The sequence below is a fragment of the Lepus europaeus genome, unplaced genomic scaffold, assembly GCF_033115175.1.
Source record: "Lepus europaeus isolate LE1 unplaced genomic scaffold, mLepTim1.pri SCAFFOLD_80, whole genome shotgun sequence".
Taxonomy (NCBI): domain Eukaryota; kingdom Metazoa; phylum Chordata; class Mammalia; order Lagomorpha; family Leporidae; genus Lepus; species Lepus europaeus.
The window spans coordinates 316,777-336,524 of NW_026909609.1; the positions used below are offsets into that span (position 1 = coordinate 316,777).

General features: G+C 40.7%; 1 protein-coding gene across 2 annotated transcripts; it reads left to right on the forward strand.

The window, feature by feature from the left end:
- The first annotated feature begins 2,818 nt into the window (after nt 1–2,818).
- On the forward strand, nt 2,819–7,611 carry LOC133755697 (CCAAT/enhancer-binding protein epsilon-like). Of its 2 annotated transcripts, none has more exons than XM_062185727.1 (2): nt 2,819–3,386; nt 5,786–7,611. In XM_062185727.1, the coding sequence occupies exon 2, from the start codon at nt 5,797–5,799 to the stop codon at nt 6,403–6,405; it is 609 nt and encodes a 202-aa protein (XP_062041711.1). In that variant the 5' UTR covers nt 2,819–3,386; nt 5,786–5,796; the 3' UTR covers nt 6,406–7,611. The 2 variants fall into 2 exon arrangements, with proteins under 2 accessions (XP_062041711.1, XP_062041712.1); XM_062185728.1 differs by lacking the exon at nt 2,819–3,386 and adding an exon at nt 5,208–5,221.
- The last annotated feature ends 12,137 nt before the right edge of the window (nt 7,612–19,748 follow it).

Here is a 19,748-nt window from a genome sequence, read left to right on the forward strand (position 1 = left end):
TTCGTTAGGCAAGTGCATAAAATGTCATCTATACAAACAGAAATATCATGTGTGTTTGCAGCAGTTCCTCTGGCTTTCTCCCTAGAAAATACGAATGCGTAGAGCTGGTGTCTCCATGTGGAACCAATTAGTGTTTCCAAGCACAAAATTAAATGTTCCCTGATAAAAAACATTCAAAACAATAAAGTCCGTTGATAGTGTCCGGAAAACACAAACACAGAGGCTGTAGCAATATCTGGGATTGAGTTAGCCAGAACAAACCCAGGTATTTCCAGTTTCATTCAGTCATATCCGGAGAAACTGATGTGGAATTCGTATGCAATGGACCGAGAAAATCACAGTAAAAATGGTTTTGGGGAAAAGCAAAGTGTTTTCGTTAGGCAAGTGCATAAAATGTCATCTACACAAACAGAAATATCATGTTTGTTTGCAGCAGTTCCTCTGGCTTTCTCCCTAGAAAATACAAATGTGTAGAGCTGGTGTCTCCATGTGGAACCAATTACTGTATCCAAGCTGAAAATACAATGTTCCCCGATAAAATACTTTCAAAACAATAAAGTCTGTTGATAATATCCAGAAAGAACAAACCCAGAGTCTGTAGCAATATCTGGGATTGAGTTAGCCAAAACAAAACCGGATATTTCCGGTTTTATCCACTCATATCCGGACAAAGAGGTGCGGAATTCGTATGCAATGGACCGAGAAAATCACAGTAAAAATGGTTTTGGAGAAAAGCAAAGTCTTTTCGTTAGGCAAGTGCATAAAATGTCATCTATACAAACAGAAATATCATGTGTGTTTGCAGCAGTTCCTCTGGCTTTCTCCCTAGAAAATACGAATGTGTAGAGCTGGTGTCTCCATGTGGAACCAATTAGTGTTTCCAAGCACAAAATTAAATGTTCCCTGATAAAAAACATTCAAAACAATAAAGTCCGTTGATAGTGTCCGGAAAACACAAACACAGAATCTGTAGCAATATCTGGGATTGAGTTAGCCAGAACAAACCCAGGTATTTCCAGTTTCATTCAGTCATATCCGGAGAAACTGGTGTGGAATTCGTATGCAATGGACCGAGAAAATCACAGTAAAAATGGTTTTGGGGAAAAGCAAAGTCTTTTCGTTAGGCAAGTGCATAAAATGTCATCTACACAAACAGAAATATCATGTTTGTTTGCAGCAGTTCCTCTGGCTTTCTCCCTAGAAAATACGAATGTGTAGAGCTGGTGTCTCCATGTGGAACCAATTACTGTATCCAAGCTGAAAATACAATGTTCCCCGATAAAAAAACATCCAAAACAATAAAGTCAGTTGATAATATCCAGAAAGAACAAACCCAGAGGCTGTAGCAATATCTGGGATTGAGTTAGCCAAAACAAAACCGGATATTTCCGGTTTCATCCTGTCATATCCGGACAAGCTGGTGTGGAATTCGTATGCAATGGACCGAGAAAATCACAGTAAAAATGGTTTTGGAGAAAAGCAAAGTCTTTTCGTTAAGCAAGTGCATAAAATGTCATCTATACAAACAGAAATATCATGTTTCTTTGCAGCAGTTCCTCTGGCTTTCTCCCTAGAAAATACGAATGCGTAGAGCTGGTGTCTCCATGTGGAACCAATTAGTGTTTCCAAGCACAAAATTAAATGTTCCCTGATAAAAAACATTCAAAACAATAAAGTCCATCTTTAATATCCAGAAAACACAAACACAGAAGCTTTCACAATAATTTGGATCTAGTTAGCCAATACACAACCGGATATTTCTGGTTTTATCCAGTATTTCTGGAAAAGGTGTTGTGGAATTCGTATGCAATGGAACGAGAGAATCATACCAAAAATGGTTTGGGAAAAAGCAAAGTCTTTTCGTTAGGCAAGTGCATAAAATGTCATCTACACAAACAGAAATATCATGTTTGTTTGCAGCAGTTCCTCTGGCTTTCTCCCTAGAAAATACGAATGTGTAGAGCTGGTGTCTCCATGTGGAACCAATTACTGTATCCAAGCTGAAAATACAATGTTCCCCGATAAAAAAAATCAAAACAATAAAGTCAGTTGATAATATCCAGAAAGAACAAACCCAGAGGCTGTAGCAATATCTGGGATTGAGTTAGCCAAAACAAAACCGGATATTTCCGGTTTCATCCAGTCATATCCGGACAAACTGGTGTGGAATTCGTATGCAATGGACCGAGAAAATCACAGTAAAAATGGTTTTGGAGAAAAACAAAGTCTTTTCATTAGGCAAGTGCTTAAAATGTCATCTATACAAACAGAAATATCATGTTTGTTTGCAGCAGTTCCTCTGGCTTTCTCCCTAGAAAATACGAATGCGTAGAGCTGGTGTCCCCATGATGAACCAATTAGTGTTTCAATGGTACAAAATTAAATGTTCCCTGATAAAAACATTCAAAACAATAAAGTCCATCGATAATATCCAGAAAACACAAACACAGAAGCTTTCACAATATTTTGGATTGAGTTAGCCAATACACAACCGGATATTTCTGGTTTTATCCAGTATTTCTGGAAAAGGTGGTGTGGAATTCGTATGCAATGGAACGAGAAAATCAGAGCAAAAATGGTTTGGGGAAAAGCAAAGTCTTTTCGTTAGGCAAGTGCATAAAATGTCATCTACACAAACAGAAATATCATGTATGTTTTCAGCAGTTCCACTGGCTTTCTCCCTAGAAAATACGAATGTGTAGAGCTGGTGTCTCCATGTGGAACCAATTAGTGTTTCCAAGCACAAAATTAAATGTTCCCTGATAAAAAACATTAAAAACAATAAAGTCCTGAGAAGATAAGGCAGGATAGGGTTAAAATGGAGTTGCTGAGCTAACTGCATATTGTTTTGCTTTTGTGCAAAATGCTTTGGCTTGCAAAATGCTGTTATGAGATAATTGAACTATAGCTGACCTTGTGACATGTGATAATTGTTTTAAGTTTTAAAAACCACAAAAACAGAAGTTGATCGGAAATGTACCCAACCTATGTCATGATGACCCCATATTTGTGCTTACTCAAGTACCTTGTGATCTGTACCCTGGAAAAACCCTTTACCTTGTGATAATTTGTCATGCTGTGGTTTATCTTGTGATCTTTTGTAATGATGTGGAGATATGCTAATGTTGTGGTTTTAATCCTTAAATACTCTGTGCGGTTGATGATCGGGGCCTCTCTTCTCGCACTGCACCAGAGGGTGCTGTTGTGCTTAGAGTTGGCCCATCTGCGCAGATGTAATAAACTTCCTCGTGCCCTTTGCAGCGATTGGAATGGAATTCGTGTTTCTGGGGTCGGTAGAAGTGTGGGACACCTTTTGGGGTCTTACATTCTTGGGGGCTCATCCGGGATTTGAGACCCCAGACCCACGCTCCATTTTCCAATCGGAGGTAAGTCTTTGCTGTTTTAAGTATTTTTGTGTGTTTTGTTGAATTTTTTTATTATTTTATTTTTTTCCCGGGGCGCTTGACGTACCGGAGGTTTATGTTTTAGCTGTTTTCCCGGGGCACTTGACGTACCGGAGGATCATGTTTTACTGAAATTGTGCCTGTACGGGACCTGTATCTGAAAAGAGCCAGTAGTAGGCAAGACAGACGTGTCAAGACCCCTGGCTCAGGCCTTGGAGGACGCTCCAGTGGCGGTATTCTGGGGGAGCCTGGCGGGTGGCAGTTGCTTCGCTCCCATCGGAAGTTCTGGTTAGGGAAAGGTTTTCTTCCCCGGGAGAAAGGCTGGTGGCAGCAGCCACTCCCGTCGGAAGTTTTTGGTTTCAGTTTTATTTTGGTTTTGCGCGCAGTGTCTTTGTGAGTCTTGTGATTTGTGAATCTTGTGATTGTTTCTGTGTTTTAATATATCTTCCTTATTTGCCTTTCCCCTCCAACATGGGACAGGAATTAACTACACCTTTGAGTCTTACTCTAGGTCATTGGAGAGAGGTCCGGGAGCGGGCCCAAAACTTGTCTATAAGAGTGCAGAAGAAGAACTGGACAAGTTTTTGTACGTCCGAGCGGCCAGCCTTAAACATTGGGTGGCCACGGGATGGGACTTTTGACTCTCGAATTATTTTACAGGTGAAGAGCCAGGTCTGCAGGGGAGGTAAAGAAGGGCGCCCAAATCAAGTGCCCTACATCTTTGTGTGGGAGGACCTGGCGAAAAACCCCCCAGACTGGGTAAAACCTTTCCTCCTTTCCAACAGGGCGGTGGCAGAGCTCGATCCTGCTATACCCACCACCGCCCTGAAGATGAAACCCAGTTCTGAGTTGTCAGCAGTTGCCCTGGGGGTGGCGTCGAGCCCCAAACCCCCTCCGATTTTACCCGCAACACCCCTAGTATCGGAACTTGCAGACCAGGGCAAATACCCTACTTCAACCCTCTACCCATTGCAGGAATTGGACACCCTCAAACCTAAAAAGCCCTTAGCTCTCTCAGGCGAGCAGGAAGATCTTTTGCCTTTTGGAGACTGCGTAAGAAGAAATAGAGGAGGAAGGACCCCCGGCCCGTTCTAACTGGCCGTCCTCCTCCTCCATATAACTGGGATCACAAGCCCTGACAGGACTGCAGGGCCTATTTTACTAACTTAAATGAAACTCAGTAAAGGGAAAAGGGAGACTCAGACTCTACTGCCAGGCTCTCCTGAGGAGTTTAGCTGAAGGGGTTAAAGTTATTTAGTTAAAAAAGGGAAGTTTAAAATGGGCTAAAAAAGAGGAACTAACTAGGATCCTGGCCACCACAGTTAAAAGAAAGCAAAAGTAAGGGAAAATCAGGATAAGACAGAGACCCCGGAGACTGACAAAAGCACAGAGAAGTGCCCAAAAGGACAAGTCTGCCTAAGGTCCGGCTAACAGTGTACGACTGCCACACGAGACTGCACTGACCGAAACGGCCCCTGCAAGACGACAAGAGAGAAGACGACAGCAGCGGAGTGGTGAGACTGGGCGACAGCGGCCCCTCGGCCCCTCCCTCGTTGGGACACGTGTGGTCCGACACGGTTGGGGATAGTGTTGGGGATGCGGGCTCTGCCCAGGTTCCCGCGGATAATGCTCCATCACCCCCTGCGGTGTCTGGGATGGGCCCACGCGATATCCCCCTAGCGTCTGGAGGTCAACGGAGATAACAGTGGGAGACGGCCGAATGAGGACTCTGCTCGGCAGGCAGGGCTGATCGCTATGGACCATGCACTCCGTGCAGCTAAGAAAAAGGAGTGGGTGGAAATGCACAAAAACAGCAGGTACGCTCTCGCCACCACCCACGGGGAACTCAAAATGGACATATCGACCAAGAAAAAAAAATTGTGCCAATGTTTCCCTGATTTGGACTACCAAAGGTACTGGGGTCAGACACCGGGCTGGCTTTCGTCTCCAGGGTAAGTCAGATGGTGGCACAGGTGTTGAAGATAGAAAGTTACATTGTGTTTATAGGGCAAGCCAGAGGTGGCCAGGGTGCAGGGGGTTTAGCTAAAAAAAAAAAAACTTTGTTTAGCTAGGGGAGGCTTTAACCAAGTAAATAACGGAGAACTGGCACTGGGGACTGGGTCGAGATGTCGCCGACGGCTTTTATTTGGGGGTTCATAATACCATGGGTGTTAGACTATATTTGTTTTCCCAATTGATCTGGTCTGGGCTGGATGCGGAGGCGTGGATGCAGCGACAGGCACAGCACTATAACAAACTGGGCAGTGCTGGCTTGCGCTGCGTTCAAGCTTCTGTATATAAACTGCGTATGGAAACCCACACTCGCGGTAGATCGGTTGGGGCCAAGTATTAATTCTTTTGTAACTCCCCTACCCCGCCAGGCTTTGCTTAAATGTTCACCTCCCGGGGCTTCGAAGGCTTCCAAGAGGAGCAGTCCCCGGCTTTGCTCTCCGACCTCTCTGCCATGGAGTCAGCACCTGACAGCAGCCCAGGGAGCTACGACCCTGGGACTGTGGCTGTGAAGGAGAAGCTCCGGGAGAAGCTCCGGGGGCCAGAGGGCAGCCGAAGTGGCAGCCGGGGCAGCTACAATCCCCTGCAGTACCAGGTGGCACACTGCGGGCAGACGGCTGTCCACCTGCCTCCGACCTTGACGGCACCAGGCCAGCCCCTGTGCGTCCCCGAGGCCCCCTTGGCCACCATCGTGCCCCCCAACAGCCCCCTCAAGGCGCCCTCCCTGGCTGACCCCTCGCAGGAGGACAAGGAGGCAGTGAACAAGGACTGCCTGGAATACCGGCTGTGGCGGGAGCGCAACAATATCACCGTGCGCAAGAGCAGGGACAAGGCCAAGCGGCGCATCCTGGAGATACAGCAGTACATGGCAGAAAATGAGCAGCTGCGCAGCCGCGTAAGGCAGCTCACGCAGGAGCTGGATATCCTGCGCAGGTGTTTGAGAGCTATTATAAATTTGTTGTCATTGGTCAGCACAGAAATTAAAAATTAAGGTCATAAAAAAAAAGAGAGTATTGTTGGTAAGAAGGGCTGAGGAAAGAAGAGCTTTTTATATAAGGAAAGGACATGGTTTGTAAGAATGACTTTATCCGGATGGCTAGTTTACTCTAGACTGAAATGGAAATGGTAAAATGTTTAAAGTAAGTCGAAGAGGGTGTGTGAAAGTCACAGAAAGTATTTGGGTCAATTCAGCTGAACAGGCACCAGGTATTAATCCAAATTTGTATGACTTCTTCAGGGATGTGTTTTCTGTTTTTGTCTCTGTTGTATTTTCTGTTTTTGAATTTTGATGCCTTTTTGTAACTTTGTATTCTGCGGGGCCTACTTCCCCTACCCCGCAGACTTGCTTCTGTGCTTATAAGATTGGCTGTAAGACACAGAGATGTGCTTGCAATACTTTTATTTTGTTTTACCCCGGTGATGGGTAGCCCACATATCCCAATGAAGATCACGTGGGAGGTAATATCTGGTACCGCTGAGGTTGTGTGGCCCGTTACCCGCGTGGCCCCTTCTGGGATATGGTGGCCCTCCTTGCACCCCAGTGTTTGTTAATTGGTTGTAAAAATGACACCTGGGACATCTCCGGCCTGTTTTCTGATCAGACTCCCCTATGAAACAAAGGACCGGGCGGAAGCGTATATTTAATCACCTCTTAATTCTAATTGTTACCAACGTGGGACAAAATTTAAAAAGTAATCCCTTAAATTTTAAGATTAAAATTTGACAAAAAAAAGGGGGGAATGAGAAGATAAGGCAGGATGGGGTTAAAATGGAGTTGCTGAGCTAACTGCATATTGTTTTGCTTTTGTGCAAAATGCTTTGGCTTGCAAAATGCTGTTATGAGATAATTGAACTATAGCTGACCTTGTGACATGTGATAATTGTTTTAAGTTTTAAAAACCACAAAAACAGAAGTTGATCGGAAATGTACCCAACCTATGTCATGATGACCCCATATTTGTGCTTACTCAAGTACCTTGTGATCTGTACCCTGGAAAAACCCTTTACCTTGTGATAATTTGTCATGCTGTGGTTTATCATGTGATCTTTTGTAATGATGTGGAGATATGCTAATGTTGTGGTTTTAATCCTTAAATACTCTGTGCGGTTGATGATCGGGGCCTCTCTTCTCGCACTGCACCAGAGGGTGCTGTTGTGCTTAGAGTTGGCCCATCTGCGCAGATGTAATAAACTTCCTCATGCCCTTTGCAGCAATTGGAATGGAATTCGTGTTTCTGGGGTCGGTAGAAGTGTGGGACACCTTTTGGGGGTCTTACAGTCCGTTGATAGTGTCCGGAAAACACAAACACAGAGGCTGTAGCAATATCTGGGATTGAGTTAGCCAGAACAAACCCAGATATTTCCGGTTTCATCCAGTCATATCTGGAAAACTGGTGTGGAATTCGTATGCAATGGACCGAGAAAATCACAGATAAAATGGTTTTGGAGAAAAGCAAAGTCTTTTCGTTAGGCAAGTGCATAAAATGTCATCGATACTAAAAGAAATATCATATTTTTGGCCACAGTTCTTCTAGCTTTCTCCTTAGAAAATATGAATATGTAGAGCTGGTGTCCCCATGTGGATCCAATTAGTGTTTCTACGGTACAAAATTAAATGTTCCCTGATAAAAACATTCAAAACAATAAAGTCTGTTGATAATATCCCGAAAAAACCAACCCAGAGTCTGTAGCAATATCTGGGATTGAGTTAGCCAAAACAAAACGGGATATTTCCGGTTTTATCCAGTCATATCCGGAAATAGAGGTGTGGAATTCATATGCAATGGACCGAGAAAATCACAGTAAAAATGGTTTTGGGGAAAAGCAAAGTCTTTTCGTTAGGCAAGTGCATAAAATGTCATCTATACAAACAGAAATATCATGTTTGTTTGCAGCAGTTCCTCTGGCTTTCTCCCTAGAAAATACGAATGCGTAGAGCTGGTGTCTCCATGTGGAACCAATTACTGTATCCAAGCTGAAAATACAATGTTCCCCGATAAAAGACTTTCAAAACAATAAAGTCTGTTGATAATATCCAGAAAGAACAAACCCAGAGTCTGTAGCAATATCAGGGATTGAGTTAGCCAAAACAAAACCGGATATTTCCGGTTTCATCCAGTCATATCCGGACAAAGAGGTGCGGAATTCGTATGCAATGGACCGAGAAAATCACAGTAAAAATGGTTTTGGAGAAAAGCAAAGTCTTTTCGTTAGGCAAGTGCATAAAATGTCATCTATACAAACAGAAATATCATGTGTGTTTGCAGCAGTTCCTCTGGCTTTCTCCCTAGAAAATACGAATGCGTAGAGCTGGTGTCTCCATGTGGAACCAATTAGTGTTTCCAAGCACAAAATTAAATGTTCCCTGATAAAAAACATTCAAAACAATAAAGTCCGTTGATAGTGTCCGGAAAACACAAACACAGAGGCTGTAGCAATATCTGGGATTGAGTTAGCCAGAACAAACCCAGATATATCCAGTTTCATCCTGTCATATCCGGACAAACTGGTGTGGAATTCGTATGCAATGGACCGAGAAAATCACAGATAAAATGGTTTTGGAGAAAAGCAAAGTCTTTTCGTTAGGCAAGTGCATAAAATGTCATCTATACAAACAGAAATATCATGTTGATTTGCCGCAGTTCCTCTAGCTTTCTCCCTAGAAAATACGAATGTGTAGATCTGTGTCTCCATGTGGAACCAATTACTGTATCCAAGCTGAAAACACAATGTTCCCCGATAAAAAAACATCCAAAACAATAAACTCCATCGATAATATCCAGAAAACACAAACGCAGAGGCTACAGCAATATCTGGGATTGAGTTAGCCAAAACAAAACCGGATATTTCCGGTTTTATCCACTCATATCCGGAAATAGAGGTGTGGAATTCGTATGCAATGGACCGAGAAAATCACAGTAAAAATGGTTTTGGAGAAAAGCAAAGTCTTTTCGTTAGGCAAGTGCATAAAATGTCATCGATACAAACAGAAATATCATGTTTGTTTGCCGCAGTTGCTCTAGCTTTCTCCCTAGAAAATAAGAACGTGTAGAGCTGGTGTCTCCATGTGGAACCAATTATGTATACAAGCTGAAAATACAGTGTTCCCCGATAAAAAAACATCCAAAGCAATAAAGTCCGTTGATAGTGTCCGGAAAACACAAACAGAGAGACTGTACCAATATCTGGGATTGAGTTAGCCAGAACAAACCCAGATATTTCCAGTTTCATCCAGTCATATCCGGAGAAACTGGTGTGGAATTCGTATGCAATGGACTGAGAAAATCACAGTAAAAATGGTTTTGGGGAAAAGCAAAGTCTTTTCGTCAGGCAAGTGCATAAAATGTCATCTACACAAACAGAAATATCATGTTTGTTTGCAGCAGTTCCTCTGGCTTTCTCCCTAGAAAATACGAATGTGTAGAGCTGGTGTCTCCATGTGGAACCAATTAGAGTTTCCAAGCACAAAATTAAATGTTCCCTGATAAAAAACATTCAAAACAATAAAGTCCGTTGATAATATCCAGAAAGAACAAACCCAGAGGCTGTAGCAATATCTGGGATTGAGTTAGCCAAAACAAAACCGGATATTTCCGGTTTCATCCAGTCATATCCGGAAATAGAGGTGTGGAATTCGTATGCAATGGACCGAGAAAATCACAGATAAAATGGTTTTGCAGAAAAGCAAAGTCTTTTCGTTAAGCAAGTGCATAAAATGTCATCTATACAAACAGAAATATCATGTTTCTTTGCAGCAGTTCCTCTGGCTTTCTCCCTAGAAAATACGAATGTGTAGAGCTGGTGTCTCCATGTGGAACCAATTAGTGTTTCCAAGCACAAAATTAAAAGTTCCCTGATAAAAAACATTCAAAACAATAAAGTCCGTTGATAGTGTCCGGAAAACACAAACAGAGAGGCTGTAGCAATATCTGGGATTGAGTTAGCCAGAACAAACCCAGATATTTCCCGTTTCATCCAGTCATATCTGGAGAAACTGGTGTGGAATTCGTATGCAATGGAATGAGAAAATCACAGATAAAATGGTTTTGGGGAAAAGCAAAGTCTTTTCGTTAGGTAAGTGCATAAAATGTCATCTACACAAACAGAAATATCATGTTTGTTTGCAGCAGTTCCTCTGGCTTTCTCCCTAGAAAATACGAATGTGTAGAGCTGGTGTCTCCATGTGGAACCAATTACTGTATCCAAGCTGAAAATACAATGTTCTCCGATGAAAGACTGTCAAAACAATAAAGTCTGTTGATAATATCCAGAAAGAACAAACCCAGAGTCTGTAGCAATATCTGGGATTGAGTTAGCCAAAACAAAACCGGATATTTCCGGTTTTATCCACTCATATCCGAACAAAGAGGTGTGGAATTCGTATGCAATGGACCGAGAAAATCACAGTAAAAATGGTTTTGGAGAAAAGCAAAGTCTTTTCGTTAAGCAAGTGCATAAAATGTCATCGATACAAACAGAAATAGCATGCTTGTTTGCCGCAGTTCCTCTAGCTTTCTCCTTAGAAAATACGAATGTGTAGAGCTGGTGTCTCCATGTGGAACCAATTAGTGTTTCCAAGCACAAAATTAAATGTTCCCTGATAAAAAACATTCAAAACCATAAAGTCTGTTGATAATATCCAGAAAGAACAAACCCAGAGTCTGTAGCAATATCTGGGATTGAGTTAGCCAAAACAAAACCGGATATTTCCGGTTTTATCCAGTCATATCCGGAAATAGAGGTGTGGAATTCGTATGCAATGGACCAAGAAAATCACAGATAAAATGGTTTTGGGGAAAAGCAAAGTCTTTTCGTTAGGCAAGTGCATAAAATGTCATCTACACAAACAGAAATATCATGTGTGTTTGCAGCAGTTCCTCTGGCTTTCTCCCTAGAAAATACGAATGTGTAGAGCTGGTGTCTCCATGTGGAACCAATTACTGTATCCAAGCTGAAAATACAATGTTCCCTGATAAAAAACATTCAAAACAATAAAGTCCGTTGATAGTGTCCGGAAAACACAAACAGAGAGACTGTACCAATATCTGGGATTGAGTTAGCCAGAACAAACCCAGATATTTCCAGTTTCATCCAGTCATATCCGGAGAAACTGGTGTGGAATTCGTATGCAATGGACTGAGAAAATCACAGTAAAAATGGTTTTGGGGAAAAGCAAAGTCTTTTCGTTAGGCAAGTGCATAAAATGTCATCTACACAAACAGAAATATCATGTTTGTTTGCAGCAGTTCCTCTGGCTTTCTCCCTAGAAAATACGAATGTGTAGAGCTGGTGTCTCCATGTGGAACCAATTACTGTATCCAAGCTGAAAATACAATGTTCCCCGATAAAAAAACATCCAAAACAATAAAGTCTGTTGATAATATCCAGAAAGAACAAACCCAGAGTCTGTAGCAATTTCTGGGATTGAGTAAGCCAAAACAAAACCGGATATTTCCGGTTTTATCCACTCATATCCGTCAAAGAGGTGTGGAATTCGTATGCAATGGACCGAGAAAATCACAGTAAAAATGGTTTTGGAGAAAAGCAAAGTCTTTTCGTTAAGCAAGTGCATAAAATGTCATCTATACAAACAGAAATATCATGTGTGTTTGCAGCAGTTCCTCTGGCTTTCTCCCTAGAAAATACGAATGCGTAGAGCTGGTGTCTCCATGTGGAACCAATTAGTGTTTCCAAGCACAAAATTAAATGTTCCCTGATAAAAAACATTCAAAACAAGAAGGTCAGTTGATAGTGTCCGGAAAACACAAACACATAGGCTGTAGCAATATCTGGGATTGAGTTAGCCAGAACAAACCCAGATATTTCCAGTTTCATCCTGTCATATCCGGAAAACTGGTGTGGAATTCGTATGCAATGGACCGAGAAAATCACAGTAAAAATGGTTTTGGAGAAAAGCAAAGTCTTTTCGTTAGGCAAGTGCATAAAATGTCATCTACACAAACAGAAATATCATGTTTGTTTGCCGCAGTTCCTCTAGCTTTCTCCCTAGAAAATACGAATGTGTAGATCTGTGTCTCCATGTGGAACCAATTACTGTATCCAAGCTGAAAATACAATGTTCCCCGATAAAAAAAACATCCAAAACAATAAAATCCGTTGATAATATCCAGAAAGAACAAACCCAGAGGCTGCAGCAATATCTGGGATTGAGTTAGCCAAAACAAAACCGGATATTTCCGGTTTTATCCACTCATATCCGGACAAAGAGGTGTGGAATTCGTATGCAATGGACCGAGAAAATCACAGTAAAAACGGTTTTGGAGAAAAACAAAGTCTTTTCGTTAGGCAAGTGCATAAAATGTCATCTACACAAACAGAAATATCATGTTTGTTTCCAGCAGTTCCACTGGCTTTCTCCCTAGAAAATACGAATGTGTAGAGCTGGTGTCTCCATGTGGAAGCAATTAGTGTTTCCAAGCACAAAATTAAATGTTCCCTGATAAAAAACATTCAAAACAATAAAGTCCGTTGATAGTGTCCGGAAAACACAAACACAGAGGCTGTAGCAATATCTGGGATTGAGTTAGCCAGAAAAAACCCAGATATTTCCAGTTTCATCCTGTCATATCCGGAAAACTGGTGGGGAATTCATATGCAATGGACCGAGAAAATCACAGATAAAATGGTTTTGGAGAAAAACAAAGTCTTTTCGTTAGGCAAGTGCATAAAATGTCATCGATACTAAAAGAAATATCATACCTTTGGCCACATTTCCTCTAGCTTTCTCCTTAGAAAATATGAATATGTAGAGCTGGTGTCCCCAATGTGGATCCAATTAGTGTTTCTACGGTACAAAATTAAATGTTCCCTGATAAAAACATTCAAAACAATAAAGTCTGTTGATAATATCCTGAAAAAACCAACCCAGAGTCTGTAGCAATACCTGGGATTGAGTTAACCAAAACAAAACCGGATATTTCCGGTTTTATCCACTCATATCCAGACAAAGAGGTGTGGAATTCGTACGCAATGGACCGAGAAAATCACAGTAAAAATGGTTTTGGGGAAAAGTAAAGTCTTTTCGTTAGGCAAGTGCATAAAATGTCATCTATACAAACAGAAATATCATGTGTGTTTGCAGCAGTTCCTCTGGCTTTCTCCCTAGAAAATACGAATGTGTAGAGCTGGTGTCTCCATGTGGAACCAATTACTGTATCCATCTGAAAATACAATGTTCCCTGATAAAAAACATTCAAAACAATAAAGTCCGTTGATAGTGTCCGGAAAACACAAACAGAGAGACTGTACCAATATCTGGGATTGAGTTAGCCAGAACAAACCCAGATATTTCCAGTTTCATCCAGTCATATCCGGAGAAACTGGTGTGGAATTCGTATGCAATGGACTGAGAAAATCACAGTAAAAATGGTTTTGGGGAAAAGCAAAGTTTTTCGTTAGGCAAGTGCATAAAATGTCATCTACACAAACAGAAATATCATGTTTGTTTGCAGCAGTTCCTCTGGCTTTCTCCCTAGAAAATACGAATGTGTAGAGCTGGTGTCTCCATGTGGAACCAATTACTGTATCCAAGCTGAAAATACAATGTTCCCCGATAAAAAAACATCCAAAACAATAAAGTCTGTTGATAATATCCAGAAAGAACAAACCCAGAGTCTGTAGCAATTTCTGGGATTGAGTTAGCCAAAACAAAACCGGATATTTCCGGTTTTATCCACTCATATCCGTCAAAGAGGTGTGGAATTCGTATGCAATGGACCGAGAAAATCACAGTAAAAATGGTTTTGGAGAAAAGCAAAGTCTTTTCGTTAAGCAAGTGCATAAAATGTCATCTATACAAACAGAAATATCATGTGTGTTTGAAGCAGTTCCTATGGCTTTCTCCCTAGAAAATACGAATGCGTAGAGCTGGTGTCTCCATGTTGAACCAATTAGTGTTTCCAAGCACAAAATTAAATGTTCCCTGATAAAAAACATTCAAAACAACAAGGTCAGTTGATAGTGTCCGGAAAACACAAACACAGAGGCTGTAGCAACATCTGGGATTGAGTTAGCCAGAACAAACCCAGATATTTCCAGTTTCATCCTGTCATATCCGGAAAACTGGTGTGGAATTCGTATGCAATGGACCAAGAAAATCACAGTAAAAATGGTTTTGGAGAAAAGCAAAGTCTTTTCGTTAGGCAAGTGCATAAAATGTCATCTACACAAACAGAAATATCATGTTTGTTTGCCGCAGTTCCTCTAGCTTTCTCCCTAGAAAATACGAATGTGTAGATCTGTGTCTCCATGTGGAACAAATTACTGTATCCAAGCTGAAAATACAATGTTCCCCGATAAAAAAAAACATCCAAAACAATAAAATCCGTTGATAATATCCAGAAAGAACAAACCCAGAGGCTGCAGCAATATCTGGGATTGAGTTAGCCAAAACAAAACCGGATATTTCCGGTTTCATCCAGTCATATCCGGACAAAGAGGTGTGGAATTCGTATGCAATGGACCGAGAAAATCACAGTAAAAACGGTTTTGGAGAAAAACAAAGTCTTTTCGTTAGGCAAGTGCATAAAATGTCATCTACACAAACAGAAATATCATGTTTGTTTGCAGCAGTTCCTCTGGCTTTCTCCCTAGAAAATACGAATGTGTAGAGCTGGTGTCTCCATGTGGAAGCAATTAGTGTTTCCAAGCACAAAATTAAATGTTCCCTGATAAAAACATTCAAAACAATAAAGTCCGTTGATAGTGTCCGGAAAACACAAACACAGAGGCTGTAGCAATATCTGGGATTGAGTTAGCCAGAACAAACCCAGATATTTCCAGTTTCATCCTGTCATATCCGGAAAACTGGTGGGGAATTCGTATGCAATGGACCGAGAAAATCACAGATAAAATGGTTTTGGAGAAAAGCAAAGTCTTTTCGTTAGGCAAGTGCATAAAATGTCATCGATACTAAAAGCAATATCATACCTTTGGCCACATTTCCTCTAGCTTTCTCCTTAGAAAATATGAATATGTAGAGCTGGTGTCCCCAATGTGGATCCAATTAGTGTTTCTATGGTACAAAATTAAATGTTCCCTGATAAAAACATTCAAAACAATAAAGTCTGTTGATAATATCCAGAAAAAACAAACCCAGAATCTGTAGCATATCTGGGATTGAGTTAGCCAAAACAAAACCGGATATTTCCGGTTTTATCCACTCATATCCAGACAAAGAGGTGTGGAATTCGTATGCAATGGACCGAGAAAATCACAGTAAAAATGGTTTTGGAGAAAAGCAAAGTCTTTTCTTTAAGCAAGTGCATAAAATGTCATCTATACAAACAGAAATATCATGTGTGTTTGCAGCTGTTCCTCAGGCTTTCTCCCTAGAAAATACGAATGCGTAGAGCTGGTGTCTCCATGTGGAACCAATTATTGTTTCCAAGCACAAAATTAAATGTTCCCTGATTAAAAACATTCAAAACAATAAAGTCCGTTGATAGTGTCCGGAAAACACAAACACAGAGGCTGTAGCTATATCTGGTATTGAGTTAGCCAAAACAAAACCGGATATTTCCGGTTTCATCCAGTCATATCCGGACAAACTGATGTGGAATTCGTATGCAATGGACCGAGAAAATCACCGTAAAAATGGTTTTGGAGAAAAACAAAGTCTTTTCATTAGGCAAGTGCTTAAAATGTCATCTATACAAACAGAAATATCATGTTTGTTTGCAGCAGTTCCTCTGGCTTTCTCCCTAGAAAATACGAATGTATAGAGCTGGTGTCTCCATGATGAACCAATTAGTGTTTCAATGGTACAAAATTAAATGTTCCCTGATAAAAACATTCAAAACAATAAAGACTGTTGATAATATCCCGAAAAAACCAACCCAGAGTCTGTAGCAATATCTGGGATTGAGTTAGCCAAAACAAAACCGGATATTTCCGATTTTATCCACTCATATCCGTCAAAGAGGTGTGGAATTCGTATGCAATGGACCGAGAAAATCACAGTAAAAATGGTTTTGGGGAAAAGCAAAGTCTTTTCGTTAGGCAAGTGCATAAAATGTCATCTACACAAACAGAAATATCATGTTTCTTTGCAGCAGTTCCTCTGGCTTTCTCCCTAGAAAATACGAATGTGTAGAGCTGGTGTCTCCATGTGGAACCAATTACTGTATCCAAGCTGAAAATACAATGTTCCCCGATAAAAAAACATCCAAAACAATAAAGTCCGTTGATAATATCCAGAAAGAACAAACCCAGAGGCTGTAGCAATATCTGGGATTCAGTTAGCCAAAACAAAACTGGATATTTCCGGTTTCATCCAGTCATATCCGGACAAACTGGTGTGGAATTCTTATGCAATGGACCGAGAAAATCACAGTAAAAATGGTTTTGGAGAAAAGCAAAGTCTTTTCGTTAGGCAAGTGTATAAAATGTCATCTATACAAACAGAAATATCATGTTTGTCTTCCTCATTTCCTCTAGCTTTCTCCCTAGAAAATACGAATGTGTGGAGCTGGTGTCTCCATGTGGAACCAATTACTGTATCCAAGCTCAAAATAAAATGTTCCCCGATAAAAAAACATCCAAAACAATAAAGTCCGTTGATAATATCCAGAAAGAACAAACCCAGAGGCTGCAGCAATATCTGGGATGGAGTTAGCCAAAACAAAACCGGATATTTCCGGTTTTATCCACTCATATCCGGACAAAGAGGTGTGGAATTCGTATGCAATGGACCGAGAAAATCACAGTAAAAATGGTTTTGGAGAAAAGCAAAGTCTTTTCGTTAAGCAAGTGCATAAAATGTCATCTATACAAACAGAAATATCATGTGTGTTTGCAGCAGTTCCTCTGGCTTTCTCCCTAGAAAATACGAATGCGTAGAGCTGGTGTCTCCATGTGGAACCAATTACTGTATCCAAGCTGAAAATACAATGTTCCCCGATAAAAAAAAACATCCAAAACAATAAAGTCCGTTGATAATATCCAGAAAGAACAAACCCAGAGGCTGCAGCAATATCTGGGATGGAGTTAGCCAAAACAAAACCGGATATTTCCGGTTTCATCCAGTCATATCCGGACAAAGAGGTGTGGAATTCATATGCAATGGACCGAGAAAATCACAGTAAAAATGGTTTTGGGGAAAAGCAAAGTCTTTTCGTTAGGCAAGTGCATAAAATGTCATCTACACAAACAGAAATATCATATTTGTTTGCAGCAGTTCCTCTGGCTTTCTCCCTAGAAAATACGAATGTGTAGAGCTGGTGTCTCCATGTGGAACCAATTACTGTATCCAAGCTCAAAATAAAATGTTCCCCGATAAAAGACTTTCAAAACAATAAAGTCTGTTGATAATATCCAGAAAAAACAAACCCAGAATCTCTAGCAATATCTGGGATTGAGTTAGCCAAAACAAAACCGGATATTTCCTGTTTAATCCACTCATATCCGGACAAAGAGGTGTGGAATTCGTATGCAATGGACCGAGAAAATCACAGTAAAAATGGTTTTGGAGAAAAGCAAAGTCTTTTCTTTAAGCAAGTGCATAAAATGTCATCTATACAAACAGAAATATCATGTGTGTTTGCAGCTGTTCCTCTGGCTTTCTCCCTAGAAAATACGAATGCGTAGAGCTGGTGTCTCCATGTGGAACCAATTATTGTTTCCAAGCACAAAATTAAATGTTCCCTGATTAAAAACATTCAAAACAATAAAGTCCGTTGATAGTGTCCGGAAAACACAAACACAGAGGCTGTAGCTATATCTGGTATTGAGTTAGCCAAAACAAAACCGGATATTTCCGGTTTCATCCAGTCATATCCGGACAAACTGATGTGGAATTCGTATGCAATGGACCGAGAAAATCACCGTAAAAATTGTTTTTTGAGAAAAACAAAGTCTTTTCATTAGGCAAGTGCTTAAAATGTCATCTATACAAACAGAAATATCATGTTTGTTTGCAGCAGTTCCTCTGGCTTTCTCCCTAGAAAATACGAATGTATAGAGCTGGTGTCTCCATGATGAACCAATTAGTGTTTCAATGGTACAAAATTAAATGTTCCCTGATAAAAACATTCAAAACAATAAAGACTGTTGATAATATCCCGAAAAAACCAACCCAGAGGCTGTAGCAATATCTGGGATTGAGTTAGCCAAAACAAAACCGGATATTTCCGATTTTATCCACTCATATCCGTCAAAGAGGTGTGGAATTCGTATGCAATGGACCGAGAAAATCACAGTAAAAATGGTTTTGGGGAAAAGCAAAGTCTTTTCGTTAGGCAAGTGCATAAAATGTCATCTACACAAACAGAAATATCATGTTTCTTTGCAGCAGTTCCTCTGGCTTTCTCCCTAGAAAATACGAATGTGTAGCGCTGGTATCTCCATGTGGAACCAATTACTGTATCCAAGCTGAAAATACAATGTTCCCCGATAAAAGACTTTCAAAACCATAAAGTCTGTTGATAATATCCAGAAAGAACAAACCCAGAGTCTGTAGCAATATCTGGGATTGAGTTAGCCAAAACAAAACCGGATATTTCCGGTTTTATCCACTCATATACGGAAAAAGAGGTGTGGAATTCGTATGCAATGGACCGAGAAAATCACAGTAAAAATGGTTTTGGGGAAAAGCAAAGTCTTTTCGTTAGGCAAGTGCCTAAAATGTCATCTACACAAACAGAAATATCATGTTTGTCTTCCTCATTTCCTCTAGCTTTCTCCCTATAAAATACGAATGCATAGAGCTGGTGTCCCCATGATGAACCAATTAGTGTTTCAATGGTACAAAATTAATTGTTCCCTGATAAAAACATTCAAAACAATAAAGTCCATCGATAATATCCAGAAAACACAAACACAGAAGCTTTCACAATATTTTGCATTGGGTTAGCCAATACACAACCGGGAATTTCTGGTTTTATCCAGTCATTTCTGGAAAAGGTCATGTGGAATTCGTATGCAATGGACCGAGAAAATCAGAGCAAAAATGGTTTGGGGAAAAGCAAAGTCTTTTCGTTAGGCAAGTGCATAAAATGTCATCTACACAAACAGAAATATCATGTATGTTTGCAGCAGTTCCTCTGGCTTTCTCCCTAGAAAATACGAATGTGTAGAGCTGGTGTCTCCATGTGGAACCAATTAGTTTTTCCAAGCACAAAATTAAATGTTCCCTGATAAAAAACATTCAAAACAATAAAGTCCATTGATAGAGTCCGGAAAACACAAACACAGAGGCTGTAGCAATATCTGGGATTGAGTTAGCCAGAACAAACCCAGATATTTCCAGTTTCATCCTGTCATATCCGGAAAACTGGTGTGGAATTCGTATGCAATGGACCGAGAAAATCACAGTAA